The sequence below is a fragment of the Poecilia latipinna genome, unplaced genomic scaffold (assembly GCF_001443285.1).
Source record: "Poecilia latipinna isolate Pla-1442-1.1 unplaced genomic scaffold, P_latipinna-1.0 Scaffold1062, whole genome shotgun sequence".
Taxonomy (NCBI): Eukaryota; Metazoa; Chordata; class Actinopteri; order Cyprinodontiformes; family Poeciliidae; genus Poecilia; species Poecilia latipinna.
This window is the reverse complement of record NW_015113678.1, coordinates 73,045-89,908: the sequence shown is the minus strand read 5'-3', so window position 1 is coordinate 89,908 and position 16,864 is coordinate 73,045. Positions and strand designations below refer to the sequence as shown.

The following is a 16,864-nucleotide window of genomic DNA, read 5'->3' as shown; positions in this document are numbered from 1 at the left end:
ATTTTCTCGTGGGTGAAGGGGGAGACATATTTAAAAAAATGGTTGAGAAACGATAGAGTTTTTTTTTTTTTTTTTTTTTTTTTTTTTTTTTTGGCGGGGGGGTTGTTGACTCACAGGCTCCTGCTGCTTTTGGTTTGGTTTCCTTCCTGATGCACGCAGGCCTTGAGAAGAAAGACATTCAGGGACATTTACTGACCTTCTCAGCAGCAGCGCCCATAGTCGCCATCAGCACTTACTTCATACTGCAGGCGGTGGGAGAGCACACATCCTTCACATTGATAACCCCGTCAGTCCCTGCTGTCTGCTTCTGACACGTTACGTGCTTCTGTGTCTGTGTGTGTGTGTTTGTCGACAGACTGGAAGTTCCTCTCATAACCAGCTGAGTGCAACCGGAGTGGGAATGCTGTTCTCGGCAGGGACTTTCCTTTATGTTGCCACGGTGCACGTTCTCCCTGAGATCAGCAGTAGCAGCGCAGCAGAACCCTTCCCTAACCTGCAGGAGGAAACGGGAGCAGAAACCCACAAGGCGAGATATCTGGGTCTCCTGGAGAGCCTCACCGTCATCCTTGGCGTGGGGCTGCCGGTCATATTGGCCCTCAGCTTGCACGATGACTGACGTCGTGTTTACTGCGAACGATGCAGAATAACACTTCCAAAACAAAATCTTGCCAAGTATTCTTTGGTCTAGTTTCTAGTGCAAATATCTTATTTTACACTTGAAATAAGACAAAACTGACGTACAGGTGACTTTAGAGCAAGATATAGGAGGTGGTTTTAATTCAGTAATTTCTTAATATCGATGGAAGAGTACTGCCAGTCGAACAAAACATTTAAACGTCTAGTTATATCTAGTACTTTCCACTGGTATTATGGAGTTATTGACTGAAAATAAGTTCATTTATTGTGCTTAAAGGTTACTTGTAAGTTAGTTAGTTCAAATGTACTAAGATATTATTTCCAGTAGAAACTAGACCAAAAATACTTGGTAAAATGTAGTACTTTTGCAATGAAGACAGAGTGAATGAAAACCCGTCCACGTATCTCAGCGGTAGGTTGTTCCTCATGGGCGTGCTTCTGATTCAGACTAGCCCAACCCTTGAGCACTTGCCATTGTTCTTGGATCAACAAAGCTTTTCAGGTTTTGAAAGGACTTGGATATTTTATACGTCCTTCAGCTGAGTTTCCAGCACAAGTAAACAAAAAGAGGGACATTTGTTATTTGTTACGTAGATGTATAATTTTCTTGAAAAACGAAACCGTGATCAGGAGGGTAGATTTACAAGAAGAACAAGATAATAATTTGATACTGTCGTGTGCACAGTATGCGATCTAGTTTGCACAGTTTGTACTAGTTTTGTGTTTATTTTTAAGAGTTTGACAGGAAAAGGGGCAAATTGGAGAATCGGAGAGAAACATTCCTCCTCATGGTTCCTCAGAAACAAACTTGTTGTCTTTTATTTCTTTTCTTAGCCGAAATGCCAAATGTGACGCCTGAACTACATTAGAGCCATATTATTTCATAACTTATAGTTTTCAACAGTGGATGTTTGATTTATTTTTAAGAGTGTATTTTAAAAGTTTTGACTCTATAAAGCTGTCTCTATTCAAAATGTGCAATAATCATTCAAATAAACTGCAACACCTTTAATTTAACACTGACAAGTTTATTAAAATCTGATCTGAACACCTGTTCAGCAAAATCTTTGGTGATAAAATTCTGTTGTTTCTCCATTGTACAACCTCATTTTACCCATAAGACGGTTCTTTGTCTCCTATAACATTTTACAAGGTCTGATCCTACAGAGAGGGATTTTTCCTTTGTGCACAATTTCTCTTAATTTGAATTTCTCTGTCATAGATATCTTAAAAAATAAGCTATTTGTTTTAGAGTTGTGTTTCTTTTGTAACTTTAAACAAACTTTGTTTAGCTGAAGAAAAGGAAAGAAAAAAAAAAGTCTATTAAGGATGCAAAGGCTGCCGACCTGATCTAGATCATCCAGAGTTCGGAGTCATGGATTCTGCTCTCTTCTCTTCAGCTAAGATGGTCATAAAGACAGGTTGATTTTATCTAAAATGTTCAGATATTCAAATGAGTTCATTTGATATTCATTCTTCAGAAGGTTCCCAGGGTCTTTAGAAGAGAAAATGCTCACAGCATCACATATCCTCCACTGTGAACTTTCATACTTTTCTACATATTTTTAAGTTGCGTTTATTACTTGAAAGCTTTGCCCTTAGTCTCATATGACCAAAACACAGATTTCCATAGTCCAAGTGCCTCTGGCTTTACTCCTTTATGATTGTGATGGTAGGATAGAAAATATGTTTTTTTTTTTTTCTGGCATGTAGACCAGAGGAGATGATGTTATAGAGCAGGGATCTGGAACCTGCAGCTCAGGAGCCCACTGTGGGTCCTTAACCCTCCACAGTAGCTCTGTGGCTACTGATCATAGCTGATCAAAACAACAGATGGAACAAAAAAATTGTTTTTAATTATGAAGTAATAAAAATGTTAATTTTAGATAGGTTTTTATGTATTTTGATGCAGTGCTTTACTAATTTACTTAAGCCATTTTGGTTCTTTTTCTATGGACATGGCAAGCTTTTACAATGTGTGTCATCATTTGAAACTGTAATCCAAATATTTTAAAATAAAAATAAACTGTAAATTAAAAAAAAATATAGTTTCAGTTGTTAGGATTACAAATAACTGCCTGCCTGTAATTTCCTATAAAACAATAATTAACTTTCTCTTGAGTTTTTTTCCCCACTGGATACACATCCTCAATTCAAGTTTTTTTTTTTTTTTTTTGTGTGTGATATGCTGCCTTTTTACTGGGGGTGCTAACAAATATGGCTGCATCAGGATTAAAATACATTAAGCAAAGTTTAAAATAAAAATACATAAAAAATATTAAGGCATGAAATTTGCTCACATTCTGTTATTCTTTAAAATGTATTGAACATATCCATATACTATCACTAAAGTAATAAAACATTGTTATAAACCTTTACAGCAATGTGGCTAATAGTTTCAATTTACTTGAAGGAACATGATTATCATGTAGCTTAGCTGGATTTCTCCTGTTTTAACCTCAAATGAAAGCCTGCAGTGAGAGACTGCAACAGTAAGACAATGTCAGATTATTCAGTAAAGTGTGCATAACGATGGCTGGTGAAACATTAACTTTTATTTCTTTATATTTGCACTGAGAGCCTTGTTTTATCACCTTCCTGTCAGCATTCATGCACCCAGTGTCTGTAAAAGAAAAGAAAAAAAAAACTCTTTAACTCTCTAATGGTGGAAGAACTCAACTCTGCTGACTAACAGCTACTGTGACACATCTGTTGGCCGAGTGAGTGGAAAGGGTTTGCGTAAAACTGGACTCATGCTTGCCTTGACCTTTTCAAAACAGAGTCAAAAAAACAACCTTCACATAGTTGCTGAAGGTAAATATGAAAACAAGCAGGACCTTCTACTGTGATTACATGATAAATAGAGATTTCCCCCATGTGAGTTATTTCCTGTAATTCCTCAAAAAGTATCCCTGGAATCCTGCGCATCTTTGCGGCCCAAATTGAGTTCATAGATAGTGTTCATAGATGGTGTTGAGAAAGAAAACACACTTTTCTGAATGTTTTGTAACTCTGTATTCTACCCTCTAGCTGACCTGAATTACACTGTTTTGATCCAAACTAGCAGAAATACCCTCAAGCTGGTAAACTATGAACTTGCGGGACTTGTAAAAAAAAAAAAGTTCAGCGTGTCACTTGACCCGTTTCTGTTCTCACTAGTTACAAACACAAACTTTAGTGTATTTTAATTCCACTTACTAGCACAACGTAGCATTTGTGAAGTGAAAAACAGTTCAGTTTTTTTCTTTTTTACAAATAAAAGCAGCATCTGTTTCTTGTATATCTGTCTGTACCAACTGTGCACATCTGAAAACTAGAGAAAAAAAAAAAGATGTTTGTTGAAAAGAGTTCGAGCTCACTCAGACTGTAAGTTGAGCGTTAAAGTTGGGTTTAGGTCTGTACTTTGACTGGGCCATTGTAACATACTCAGTACTTTGATCTGACCATTTCCAGTGCAGCTCCGACTTTATGTTTACTGTTGTTCTGCTGGAAGTCGAACCTTCTCTCTGGTTTCAAGTTTTCTTTGCAAAATCTAAATGCAGCCTTGAGATTGACCTGCAGTGAAGATGCTGGCTCTCATTTTGAATATTTATGATTTTAACAGGCATAAATGATGCAGGTAAATGAATAAATAGGTCAAACAAAGTGAGACACAATGTGGACTAATCAAATATAACTTGAAGGATATTTTGTTACATTTTATAAGCAGACTGAAAAAGTAAATGTTGGTATTTCTATGACTCAGTAAGTGTTTAACATATTCCATGTAGAAACCCAAGTTATAAAATATTCATCTCAAATGGCTACACTGCATAGAAATCCTTTCTCTTAACTAGTGGTTACAGAAAGGAAGTTTATCTGATTTCTACAGAAGGATAAGGCTGCAGTGAGGCAAGTTTTATTTATCTGCACTTAGGGCAGAAATGACTCTTCGAATCGTAAAGGTTGCAGACCTCTAGTCTAATACAAAAGGATATTTTCTGGGATGCGGCAGCAGAGTTTCCAAAGAAGTTCATTGTTAACAGCATCCCGTGTCCATCCCAACCCTGGTTTTATCCCCAGGCGGAAGGATTTTAAATCCAGAAAAATGTTAAATATTTGCTTTTTCACTGCCGTAAAAAGTCACTAAATTGTCAGAAACCACCTCACCTTAACTAGTGATAAAAGTTTAAAATCCTTCATGGAAAAAGTTTTGATTTATAAAAACCTGAAGAAATGCTCTTGTTGCCTGATCTCAGGTTCGATGTTCGGCCGTGTTTGCAGTTCAAACATAGTGATCCATACTGAGAATAAATTCAGTAAAGACGAAGCGTTTTTTTTTTTGTTTTTGTTTTTTTTGAGGCACTTAAGAGTGGATTTTATTCAGGTGTAGCAGAGTAAAGGGGTTGGCAACATGTACATCCCACAATTTGGATGTTTTTCTTCAAAAATTGTTTTGGAAACAATTCCTTCCACTTTACAATGATGCAGCACTTAGAAATTGCCCTGCTACAGTAAATCTACATACAAACTTAAATGTGCTGTAAGGAAATAATTAAATATCTAAGAAAAAAAAAAACCCTGAGTTGTTTTAGAGTTTAATTCTGCTCATGGAGGCAGTCAGCTGAGCCTCCAGGGCCATCTGGTGGAAGGTCCGGCTGTGTGTCTGCTGCCTGACCCTGTCCCTCAAGTGAAAGGAGGCCTGCACCAGCCTCCGCGCCTCCTCCTGAATCTGCTCCCTCACTTTTTGCAGCCTCTCCCTCTTCCCCTCCTTCACGCAGACGTAGTTCTCTCTGAGCCTCCTGCTGGCCTCCTCCTCTCTCTGGATCTTCTCACTCAGCTGCTGGTGGCAGACCTGCCTGTGTCTGCTCCGTTCTCGTCTCTGCTGAGAGCGGCTCCTGCGCAGCGCCGAGGCGTTCTCGGCGGCTCTCTCCATGCGACGCTGGCTCTGCTGGACCAGGATCTGCTTGTGCGTGAGCTCCTGGACCCTCTGCAGCTTGGCCCTCAGCTGTGCTCTTTGGAGCTGGACATCCTGCCGTGCAGCTCGCTCCCGCAGCCGCCTGTGCTGTGCCTCCGCAGCTCGGGCTCGTTTCTCGGAGGAACGCTGCAGCTTCTTCTCCAGCAAGTTCCTCTTCTGTGCTTCATCTTCCGCCATCTTCTGCTCCGCATGCCTCTTAAGCAGGATGTGACGCAGCATCTCTCTGTGATTCTCCTCCTGCAGCCGTTTCCGCTCCCTCTTCTCCTGCAGCTCTCTGGTCCTCCAGGCCTTCTCCTCCTTCGCTTCTGCCACCTGCTTCTCCTTCTCAAGCTCCCTTTTCTCCAGCTCCATCTTCTCCCTAAGCAGTCTCTCCTGGTATTTTTTACGCTCCTCTGTCTGTTTCAGAGCAGCCTCCAGCTTCTCTCTGCGTTGTACCTCAACCACTTCCTTCAGCTTTCTCCATCGGTTCTCCTGGAACAGTATCTCCTGCTGGAGCTGTGCTGCTTTCTCGTGCTCCAGCCGCAGCCTCAGCCTCCTGCGGGCCTCCAGCTCCTTGTGCCAGTGTTTCATCCTCTGCTTAAGCCTCCTCCTTCGTTCTTTCTCTGCTTGGGCCTGCCTGGCCTCCTCCTTCCTGCGGGCCTCCTGCCGTTCCTGTTCCTCCTGCAGACAGAGCTTCAGGCGCTCCTGCTCCTCCTGATGCTTGGCCAGCATCAGAGCTGCTATCTTGCGGTCCCTCTCTGGCACGGTGATGCATGTCTTCCTCTTGATTTCTGAGGTGATCTTCTGCAGTTTCCTCTCAGCAGACGGAGAGTATCTCAGATCTCCCAGACTGAAGCTGCTGATTGTGCTCCTCTCTGGGTCTCTCTTTGGAGAAACAGAGGAACAGGATTTTGCTTTTAAGCAAAGGTCTGCATAGACAACTGGCTCTGCTGAGTGATTCTTCACCTTCTTTACAACTTCATAGCTCGAGGCTGCATTACTTCTCGGCCATCTGCTCCTTCCGGGTTGAATAATTCTCCCCTGCTCCTTGCTCCACACAGGCATAGGGAAAAGCTTTGATCGTTCCTTCTCATAGGATTCATGCAGAGTCCTCATGGGCTCATAAGGCGCAGCCTGCTGCCCTGCAATCAGCTCGTTCAGAGACCTAATTAGCAGCTGAACCGGTTTAATACCTGGCTGAGTCCTGGACTCCAGCGAGTGGGGACTTGTTATGACGTAGCTGCTCTTACCAGCTCCAGGCGGTTCAGAGTGGTTCAGATCCAGACAGAGAGCAGGTGAACTAGACCTCAGTTCCTCCATTGTAAAAGTTTAACCTGGTTGAAAGCCTCTTCTGCTCAGGAAGGCTGCTGAGCTGAGCGTCTGCCCTGCATGTGGAGCTCAGGAGGGGATTATCAGGTCACCTGATCTCTCGCTGTGTAGGATGGATTTATTCTTCTGATAACACCCAGGAGGAGCTACAATGCCGAGGACATTTAATTAGTTCTAACATAGGTTATCAACTTTTTGGTACAACAAAGTGGGAATTAATCTCAGTCAATATCCCAGGAAATGTGTTTTTAAATGATTTAACTCGACAAATCTGCATATAAAGACTTTACCTGTTACTTTAGTTTCCATGACCTGACAAAAAAAAAAAAAAAAAAACTCAGAAGAGAAACTGATTGCAATCTGGCAAGGTAAATGTTTGTTTACCATAACAACAGTTCAGCAAATTAAAAATAAACACCAGCTATCTGTCCCAACGGATTCTCCTTTAGCACCATCTAGTGACTGTAACCACGGCAATTGAGCTGGATAGGCAACAATGGTTTCAATAAAAAAACAAAACAAAACAGGAAAACAATGCAAACAATCTGATTTTTGCCCTAGAGTGGCCGAATGGACATGGAAGCCGCTTGAAAAGTTGAGTGTGGCCTTTAAACAGGTAGCCCAGGATGAACAACATTCAAACTTAAATGGCAATCCTAGAGACATTTTAAGTGCACCAGTCCCTCCTGCAACAAAACTCCCACATAACATGTCTCTGCTGCCTGCAGTACATAACTTTTACAATGGTGCTGAAAACTGGCTGACTTCCTGGTCTTGAGTTCTCTTCCAGATATTTGTGCTGATTTATTTTAATTATTTCATATTGCATCACAAGGAAGCAGTACATTGCCTTGAAATACTAGGTTCATCTCCAGTTAACTCAAACCAGACTGTTTAAAGGCATGCTAATATCATTTTGTGATTCAGCAAATTAAAAAAATATTCTGGTAATCCTATCAGTTGGTAATTAGTTATGATAATCTACCATCAGTTATGGCACCAAAAATAACTGATTTATACCTGCTGGCCCAAAGTTTGCAACCAGCTTCTGACTATGAGAAACCAGCAACCTCTTCCCAGTGTCAGAATCTCACTGTGGAAGAAACTGCACTAGGTTTTCTAATATGTCTCCTATTTAATTGATGTTCGCATATAAAATACGTCAATAGAGTTTCATTTGCAATTTTTATATATTCGTGACATGTGGTAGATCTCAGCCAGCTGACCAAGAAAAAGTAGATCTTGGTCTCACAAAGTTTGGGTACCCCTGCACTGCACTAGTGCATCTTTTTTAGTCCAACAAAATTGGCGGTTTCCTTTTGCTTTTATTCTGAAAAGTTGTGCATGACGCTTCACGTCAACTTCCTGTGTTTGCACGCCAGAACTCTGTAGTTTGAATAGTTTTTGTCTGTTTTTAAAATAGCTTTGACGGTATTCTTTTAACAGATTTTTCAGAATTTTTGCTCGTGTTTGTGTTTTTTTGTACTTTATTCTGTTCGCATTACCATAGTTAAACAAAACCGCTAAAATCAGGTTAACGGCTAACGTTAGCCGAAAGCATCAGCAGTTAGCCGGTAGCTAGCGTTAGCTTTCATTTAGCACGAATCGAGAGCGTTTTATTCGCAGCTGAACTTGTGGGTTTATCAATTCTCAAAGGTAAATGACTTTGTGTTAACTTGTTTCTTAAATATTGCATGCTATGCTATGTTTATAGTTAAACTGTGAACATCTACGTCCCTATCGTTACTATAATCATAGCCTGTTTCCAAACTTGCTGAAGGTAACTTTTGATAACTTTTGCCACACCTCCTCGTTTTGCTTTCGCCTTCTTGTGGTTGCCCTTTCGTAGAGTCTCTTCTGCAGCAGACTAGAGATGAGAAAGGCCAGAGCGGGCGGTGATGATGAAGCTGTCCGGCAGAACGGATCGTCCAGCCGGAGGAGAACCGATCAACACCCGGGTGATGGAGAGGACCATGACTCGAGTTCCGGTGGTGTGCAAGACGACGATGATGACAACGATCTGGGCCTCAGGAGAGAAATCCGAAGCAAATACAGGGACCTCATCAACTCAGTTCAACGTGAGTTGTTACTGAGAGGCAGCCTTAACTATTTAACAAAGCTTTAATGCGCTCATAGACTTTTCTTTCTCTTACAGAAAACAGAGAAGACATGCTGAGTCCTTCCAACAACAAGCTCACAGAAGTCTTAGAAGAGGCAAATAAACTTTTCAAAGATGGTATGTGAGAAATAACGAGGTATTTCTGATTAGGATCTGCAACTTAGTGGCAATGTAATTTCTGCACCAAAGAGTTGAATGTCAAACGGCAAAAGTACTTCAAGAATTTTTAATGAAACCAGCATAATGTGAAGATTGAAAATTAAGACAGTAGTCATGTTTTCAAATGCTGAAATTCTGGGGTAATTTATGCACATCAGTTTAAATTTAAACCTGTAAAAAGTGGCTCTTCAAAATGACAAAAACATACATTTTTTTTGCAATATTTTTATATATTACCATGAAACTGGTCACTCATATTAAAGTTCTCATTTCTCTTGTGGTTAGTAAATGTAAGATAATTGACTTGCAGTTATTTTGTATTTATCACAGAGGTAAAGTTCACTACTCTAAAATTATATTTTCACAATAGAGGCTTAGCATAAAATATCTTCTCCGACTTTTTGTTTTTTAAAATGTTACTCTAAACGCTGTGATTAAAAATATTGTTAAATTTTGAGGATTAGAAGTATTTATTTATTTATTTTTTGGTATTTTGATGTTTGACATTGTTAAATGAAAGACTATTCATTTCATTTAAAAATGTCCACTCGTCTTCACATAAACATGGCTTTGTTTCCCCAAACAAAAACAAATGGCGTTTTGAACATTATTAGAAATTTTTCAAGCTACAACCTGGTACAGCTGATAGTTATGTAACCTTGTTAGTTGTCTAATCAGTGTGGGAAACTAACATGACCAGAATCAGAAATAAAACATTTATGTGTGTTCCCCATACCTAACAGATGCTTTGATAGTTTGATTTTAATATTCTATATTTAGATTTATGTTTGTTTTTTTGTCCAGCATACATCTATCCTTTTGGATTAATTGGTATGATGTCACTTTGCTCTCCGTCAGTTCGACAGGCAAGAGAAGCGGCCCTCGATGCTCAGCTTCTCGTTGTGGCTACAGACTTGGGAAAAGAGAAAGCCAGCCAGCTGTTTTCTGAGGGGAGCGCTTTTGATCCCACTGCTTTCGCTGAACATCTAGTGAGTGTGTTTCTACTGGGACCTGGGAGAGCTGCAGAATCAACTGAATAGCTATCAGTATCAATTGCAAAGGGCTGCTTGAATGCATTATTTTATTTATTTATTTTTTGCCATTTGATAGAGTTCTCACTACCCCGATGCCAATAAATCACATTTACTCAAGTATTCACAACTTTTTTTGCCATGGAGCTCAAACTCGAGTTGATTCCACTGATCATCCTTGACGTGTTTCTCCAGAAGTCAAATTTAAGCTACAGAAACGTGTCAAGGATGATCAATGGCAACAGATTAACTTTGAGCTTCTTGGCAAAGAATGTGAATACTTAATTATACATTTGCAGAAATTTCAAAAACCTTTTTCCGCATTGTCATTATGAGGTATGTGTTTGTAGAATGCTGAGGAAAAACGTTAATTTAATACAGTGTAGCAAAAGTTTGTAATAAAGCAAAATGTGGAAAAATTGAAGCGCTGCACACTTTCTAAACAAACTGAGAACCTCGGTGACCAAGATGGTAACGATTACAACGTAACCGAGGAAGACAAATGAAATAAGAGTGAGGAACATATGAGTTAAAAGTTTCTGAAAACATCTCAGTGTTTAACAATAATATCATATTTGCATTGTTCTCTAATACGCTGCCCTTTTCTTTGGAGTACATTTTTTTTATTATTCATTGAATTGAACTGATGTGGCAGGAAAACATCTCTTCTTCTCCCAACAGTTGTCCTTCATGGGTCTTAACCGTCTGGAGGACGAGGACGATGAGCCACCGAATGGCTGTGCCGGCGATGGCTACCTCCCCAAAGACGCCTGGCACCGCCTGGCCAGGAGAGCCGAGTGCTGTTTCAGGACGGCGCCTTCTTTCCACTACATGTGAGTCTCAGAGAGCGTAACGCAACCGCACAGATTTAAAAAAACAAAAACCCTCGGGTTTGGCTTACGGTTCTCACATTAAGAAATCAGGAGAGAAAACAACAACTCCATAAAATCTGTGAACTTGAAGTAAGTCACCAAACTCCTGAATTTACCTCTGATTTTAATAATGCTCATATTAGTCGCTGTAGATCAGAGCTTCCACTGAAATGTATTAATTTCCACATCTGGCATGTGGGATGATTCAGTTGGACAGGAGCGATTTCCTGAAGGTAATACTTGAAGCAGTAATAGTACTCCTAATTTTTTCCTTTTTCTGGATAAGTTAGAAGAGCAGAAAATCAAGTTTGGAAGAACATTAGTATGTTTTTCAATAGTTCATTCCCTGTTTTCTTTGTCTTAAAGGATGACAATAAAAATGTCGTGAATTAATTTTGCATTCAGGTAATTTGTAAACTTAAGTTTTCTATCAGATTGTATCAGAAGTCTATTTTACAATGCATGTGTGAATCTTCCTGCAAGGCAACAAAGTTTAGCTGTAAGTGATTCTCAGTGATCATACTAAATAGATCTGAACGAACTGCAGGAATTGCTCACATGTGAAGTGATTTCAGCTTCACATGTGAAGTGATTTCAGCTTCACATGTGAAGTGATTTCAGCTTCACATGTGAAGTGATTTCAGCTTCACATGTCAGATGGTTTGAGTCCCAGAATGGGCAAATGATTTTTAAAATTACAAAGCAAATGGCTGGCAAAAAAACTCAGCTTCAAGTGATCTCTTCCACAAAATGGAGCCAGAAAATTCAATATTTAGTTAATTCTCATTAATGATTTCCAATTTCCAACTTTGTTAAAAAGCTACATTTCTGACCAAAGGTGCCACAAACCTGGGTTAAATACATTCAGACGTTTCTGCATGAATTTATTAAAATAGAAAAATCTTTTTTTTAGGAAAAATATTTCATGATTGTTTTCAGTCTCATCTATTAACATGAGAGTGAGTTAGCGGTTTACAAAGGGATCAAACACTTGAGTTCTTGAAATATCTGATCTGAATAGTTTTTATATTTGTAATTTTTCTCTTTAATTTGTAAACGTTATTACTTAGAATCTCACAACACTGACTTTATCTGAATTTTCTCAACAGGATGGGATCCTTCTACACGGAGCCACCGCCTCCGAAGCAGAGAATAGAGCGACAAAGGAAAGCACCAAGCAAAGAAGCCAAGAGGATAATGCCCACTCAGGTAGCTCCAGGCTGCACCATCATGGCTGCAGTTTGATACAAACATCTGAGCGGATCTCGGCAGTTTGAATTATGAGGATCGTTTCTCCGCAATTAAATTTCCTTTCGTATGTGCATTTAGCAGTCTCCTAATGAGCTTTAAAAGTCATTTAATCAGATTTTTCTATTTCAGAATATCTTATGTTTTACTCTGGCTACTTTTTTCTTGCATCTTTTACAAATTTAAACCCACCTAACGTAGCTGAATTTTCAAAGTGTCAGATTTTCTTAAAATATTTACTTTTATTTTATAATTTAGAGCTTACTCGTAAATTACAAAATGACTGACGTCGAGTCTCGGCTACTAACAAAATCATGTTGCATTTTAGCTAAAGAAAATGGAAGAATCTCACCAAGAAGCTACAGAGAAAGAGGTTGAAAGAATCCTGGGATATCTGAAGAGTTATTATCAAGATGACCGTGAGTTGGAAATCATCTTTACTGATATTTGCTGAGGATGTACAGATGTTAGGACACAGAGAGGTAGAGACCCTCTGCAGCCGCATCGCTAATTCCCAGCTCCAAGTTTTATTTATTTTTTTTCTATGAAGAAACATATTTTTTGGGGGAGAGAAGTGATAAGTTGTCAACCTAATATCTTCCAAAGCATTTCTTTTTTTTTTTTTTTTTTTGGACACAATTTAAAACCAAATTTAAGGAGCAAAGTATTGAGCAGGGGATTTCCTGACCTTTAGCAAATTGTGGCCGTTGTGTTCAAACATGAGTTACAATTGAGCAGCTGCGTGAAGAGTAGATAGTTCTGCCATGGAGACCAGATCTGTTGTACAAACTTAAAGTAGTGATATCATCTTGACATGTGAGCCTTTCTATTCAAATATTACAATAACATTTTACCAACTTTATTTTACATGACAAATTTTAGGTCTTTAAATGTGTCGTCAACCTCTGCTGTAACTTTCTATGTTTATTTTTTTTGTTATAGAAAACAGAGAAAGTAATAATAAAAAAATAACTTCTAATAAATAAGAGATTGGGATGTAAATAATGATTGTTTCCAGCTGCCACTTTTATGATCACTGGATTATGTTTGACCCAGTCAGTGAAGAATTAAAAACACCCAGCAGTAACGCCTCCAGTGTGTGACAGGTTGTGACATCTTTTCATCAATCTCTATGGCGTCTCGGTGTTGGACCTCTGGGTATCGGATCACCTCCGATTGTGGTCTGATCAGTCAGATTTCCATTCAGCCCGAGTCTGTTCACGCTTGTATTCAGAGCTGTTCTGTAATTTAATACCTCATGTTTGTACTCTGTCTGAAACATCTCAGTGTCTTGAATTATGCTCATGATTACTGTGTGTCTGCTTCAATACAGCATCACCAATATCATACTACGAATTTGTCATCGACCCCAACTCGTTTTCACGGACAGTGGAGAACATTTTCCACACGTCTTTTCTCATCAGGGTGAGAAATGTACCGTTTCTTCTAACTGAGCTTTGTCGCCCTCTAGTGATACTGAGTAGGTATAACATTGTTGTTTCTGGTTTTTTCAGGATGGTTTGGCACGGCTTAAGTTGGATAGTGACAAGTTGCCTTGTATAGGTGAGTGCCTGAAGGATATTTTTTGTTTATCAGTTTGGTTGTCGAATAACAAGGAAAATCTCATGGTATTAAATAATTTTTTTTCCCCTTTTATGTTTTTATTCTTTCAGAACCAGTAGAAGAGGGAGAGCTGGAGGCTGCAGGTTCATTCAGCCGCAAACAGTGCATTGTTTCTATCAGCCCAAAAATATGGAGGGTGAGCAGCTACAGTTTCTGGAAAAACAAATTTTGTTTCGTCATAGCCACGAGATGTAATGTATTTTATTACGTTGTGACAGATCAACACCAAGTACTAATAGTTATGAAAGGGAAAGAATCATTTTAACTTTTTTCACAAATATTAAGCCCCATTTACTTTCAGACCCAAAAAATAAATTCCAGTGCCACCAATTGCCTTCAGAAGTTCAGTTTGAATCCAGCTGTTCTGTGAATATGAAGGTAGATGATCAAACAGCATCATGAAGACCAAGAAACACACCTGACAGATCAGGTAGAAAGTTGCAACTGCAGATCTACCTAGATGTGGCCGAGCAAGCGAATATTAAGCAGGATGACAGCCAAGACACCAGCTCTTACTCTGGAGGAGCTGCCAATATACACAGCTCAGGTGGAAGAATGCATCAGTCGTTCACCCCAATAAATCTGCCATTTTTGGAAGGGATAGCAAAGCCGTTATTGATAAGAAACTGTTAAAAAGTCCTGATGTCAGTCTGTGATGATGCTTGTAGGGGAAATGGCAAACATGTGGAAGAAGATGCTTTGGTAAGATGAGGAGAAAATAACATTTGGTAGCCTTCACAAAACTTAACACTACATATCACTAGGCCTGTCCCGATAAACGATAAATCGATTAATCGACCTCATTTTAATTATCGGCTTTATCGTCTCTTCCTGCCTTTTTTTCTTTCTCTTGATGACACTGAATGAAAAAAGGCTCAACTCCAGTGCTCTTCACTGACCCTCCCTTCCTATTTCCTTAGTGTAATGTCCAGCGCACACGACACGAGTGGTCGGCCCATTTTCAAAACGTGAGAGATCACACATTAGCCGACAGAAATCCTAGGTATAACGGTTCGATCGGGTTCGTCGTGCCATGTGGTGTCCAGCCACATGGGCACAAAATAATGGCTACAAGTCCAGTTAATTCATTTTAAAACCAGGCATTAATCAATGCTTTACTAGAATCTACCAGTGATGCATGTGGCTAGAGTCAGCGTAAAGTCCTGACTGAATGAAAATCATTATAACCCATTCATGTCACGTTAACGAAGAACAGCTGAAAACTTACCGGGTTTATCAACTGCGGTAGCCATTTGGCTCCAACTCCTCTCCTTGTCATTTCTATATTCTTTGCACAAAATGTTGAATAAATAATAATGTTGCTTCCACATATCATCTCCAATGTCTGCTGGACTTCGGGTTGCGCCGTGTCAGCTGTTTGGGATTCCCCTCCGTAATTTCCCCTCAGAAATCAGGAGGAGAGTCCGCGCTTTCTGATTGGCTACATGTCACATTCAGCATTACGCTCCCAGTCAGGGAAAACTCCTGATTTAGATCAGAGCAGCCACAACGATCCACACTGCTGGATGATCAGTTACGAAATCACCAGCGACAATCTTAGATCGGCCAACGATCTAAGATTATCATAAGGGGAAAATAGCGCAAAAAATCGTGTAGTGTGAACTATTGCATCAGGTAGTCGGATGTGCCCATCTTCTCTATTTAAATCTAGTGATTACTTAAGGCCAATATAGTATACAGACTTCATAATCTGCACTCTTTTGGTTGAATGCAGTATTTATTTCCACTTTGGCTTTATGTTGTTTACTTTTTATTCAAGTACGTTTTTTGTTAATGGAGACTGAGAATCCATTTTATTTTTGTTTTTGGTTGTTTTGTTTTATCAGTTCCAGTGTTATGTGTTCTTTTGAAAATAAAGTGTATCTATCTATGGCAGGAAATCACATGCATTATTAGTCATTTCCATTAAATCAGTGTCAAAAGGTATGGAAACAATATTATCGTTTATCGCAATAATTTTTTAGACAATTAATCGCTCAGCAAAATTTGTTATCGTGACAGGCCTACATATCACGTTGAACACACCATCCTCACGGCGACATTTTAGACACACAAAGACACTGGTATAAGTTTTAATTCTGGGTGACTGAATACTAATGGTTCCTCTCTCATGGACTTTATTTTTTATGTGCTGTGATATAATGTTGAAATAGTTTATGGGTGTGGATACTTTTGTACGGTAGTTTTAATTATTCCTAATGTATCTTTTGTTGTTTATGTTCTTGTTTCAGGAGCTAATAGATGTTTTTGAAATCAAAGAGACAATAATTCAGCCTCCAGAGACGCAGAGCGAGTGACGCGGCGCTTCGTCCTGTCTCACTAGTTTTAAATAGCAGCTTCTTTCTACGCCCGTTTGATCCCAAACACCTTTGTTTGGGTTTCATGGGACCAACTCATCTTTTTACTGTTTTTGGTCTGTAAGGTTTTTGTTTTTTTTGTGTGTGTGTGTGTATGCGTTGCTTTTTTTTTTTTTTTTTTTTCATGTAGAAAAATAAATCTCTTTATGATTTCACAGATAATTTTTTGGTGCCACGTCAGAAATTAAACATGACTTGCATTGTGTTTTATAGCTTTGATAATATAATGATGAGACTGTCTGAATCAGTCCTTCTTACAACTATTAAGCAATTTAATTAAAAAAAGTAACAGATTAGTTTAATCTTTAATGTTATTTGATGAAAGATTCAGTGTAACATTAGTTTTGAATACGTCTGACAGATTTGTTCCATTTTTTAAAAGCTTTTATCTTTTATTTTCATCTTATCCACACCACTTTATGCCTCTATGCAGTACTCGCACTTTGTTTACACTGTTGTGCTTCATTGAGAAAATACGTAAGCAGCGTCCCTGTTACATGTTTTTGTTAATTAAAAATTGTTTTTGTCAAACA

General features: G+C 39.1%; 3 protein-coding genes across 4 annotated transcripts in view; 2 read left to right on the top strand and 1 right to left on the bottom strand.

The window, feature by feature from the left end:
- Positions 1-1,710, top strand: part of LOC106959258 (zinc transporter ZIP9) — a 7,730-nt gene extending 6,020 nt beyond the window's left edge. The window contains exons 6-7 of the mRNA XM_015051719.1: positions 117-251; positions 356-1,710. Of these exons, the coding sequence (XP_014907205.1) occupies positions 117-251; positions 356-616 (396 nt within the window). The 3' untranslated portion in view covers positions 617-1,710. The remainder of the gene's footprint in view (positions 1-116; positions 252-355) is intronic.
- Positions 1,711-5,058: 3,348 nt separating this feature from the next.
- LOC106959253 (coiled-coil domain-containing protein 177) lies at positions 5,059-6,916 on the bottom strand. The gene is made up of 2 exons (XM_015051708.1): positions 6,539-6,916; positions 5,059-6,457 (listed from the first exon to the last, which is right to left on the bottom strand). Exons 1-2 carry the CDS (start codon positions 6,890-6,892, stop codon positions 5,207-5,209), a joined length of 1,605 nt encoding a protein of 534 aa, XP_014907194.1. The 5' UTR covers positions 6,893-6,916; the 3' UTR covers positions 5,059-5,206.
- A 380-nt stretch (positions 6,917-7,296) lies between these two features.
- nsmce4a (NSE4 homolog A, SMC5-SMC6 complex component) lies at positions 7,297-16,862 on the top strand. 2 transcript variants are annotated; one of them, XM_015051709.1, is made up of 11 exons: positions 7,297-7,517; positions 8,751-8,979; positions 9,057-9,137; positions 10,038-10,168; positions 10,892-11,043; positions 12,192-12,291; positions 12,659-12,749; positions 13,664-13,755; positions 13,845-13,893; positions 14,004-14,089; positions 16,206-16,862. In XM_015051709.1, the coding sequence occupies exons 1-11, from the start codon at positions 7,398-7,400 to the stop codon at positions 16,269-16,271; spliced, it is 1,197 nt and encodes a 398-aa protein (XP_014907195.1). In that variant the 5' UTR covers positions 7,297-7,397; the 3' UTR covers positions 16,272-16,862. The 2 variants fall into 2 exon arrangements, with proteins under 2 accessions (XP_014907195.1, XP_014907196.1); XM_015051710.1 differs by lacking the exon at positions 7,297-7,517 and adding an exon at positions 7,567-8,557.
- Positions 16,863-16,864: the final 2 nt, after the last annotated feature.

Excerpts from the sequence above, each read along its gene's own strand:
- nsmce4a (XM_015051709.1), top strand. The coding sequence starts at position 7,398 with ATGGTTTCAATAAAAAAACAAAACAAAACAGGAAAACAATGCAAACAA. Across the intron at positions 7,518-8,750 it reads TGAGTGTGGCCTTTAAACAG|AGTCTCTTCTGCAGCAGACT; the intron begins GTAGCCCAGGAT and ends GCCCTTTCGTAG. Across the intron at positions 8,980-9,056 it reads CCTCATCAACTCAGTTCAAC|AAAACAGAGAAGACATGCTG; the intron begins GTGAGTTGTTAC and ends TTTCTCTTACAG.
- LOC106959253 (XM_015051708.1), bottom strand. The coding sequence starts at position 6,892 with ATGGAGGAACTGAGGTCTAGTTCACCTGCTCTCTGTCTGGATCTGAAC. Across the intron at positions 6,458-6,538 it reads GCTATGAAGTTGTAAAGAAG|AGAGACCCAGAGAGGAGCAC; the intron begins GTGAAGAATCAC and ends GTTTCTCCAAAG.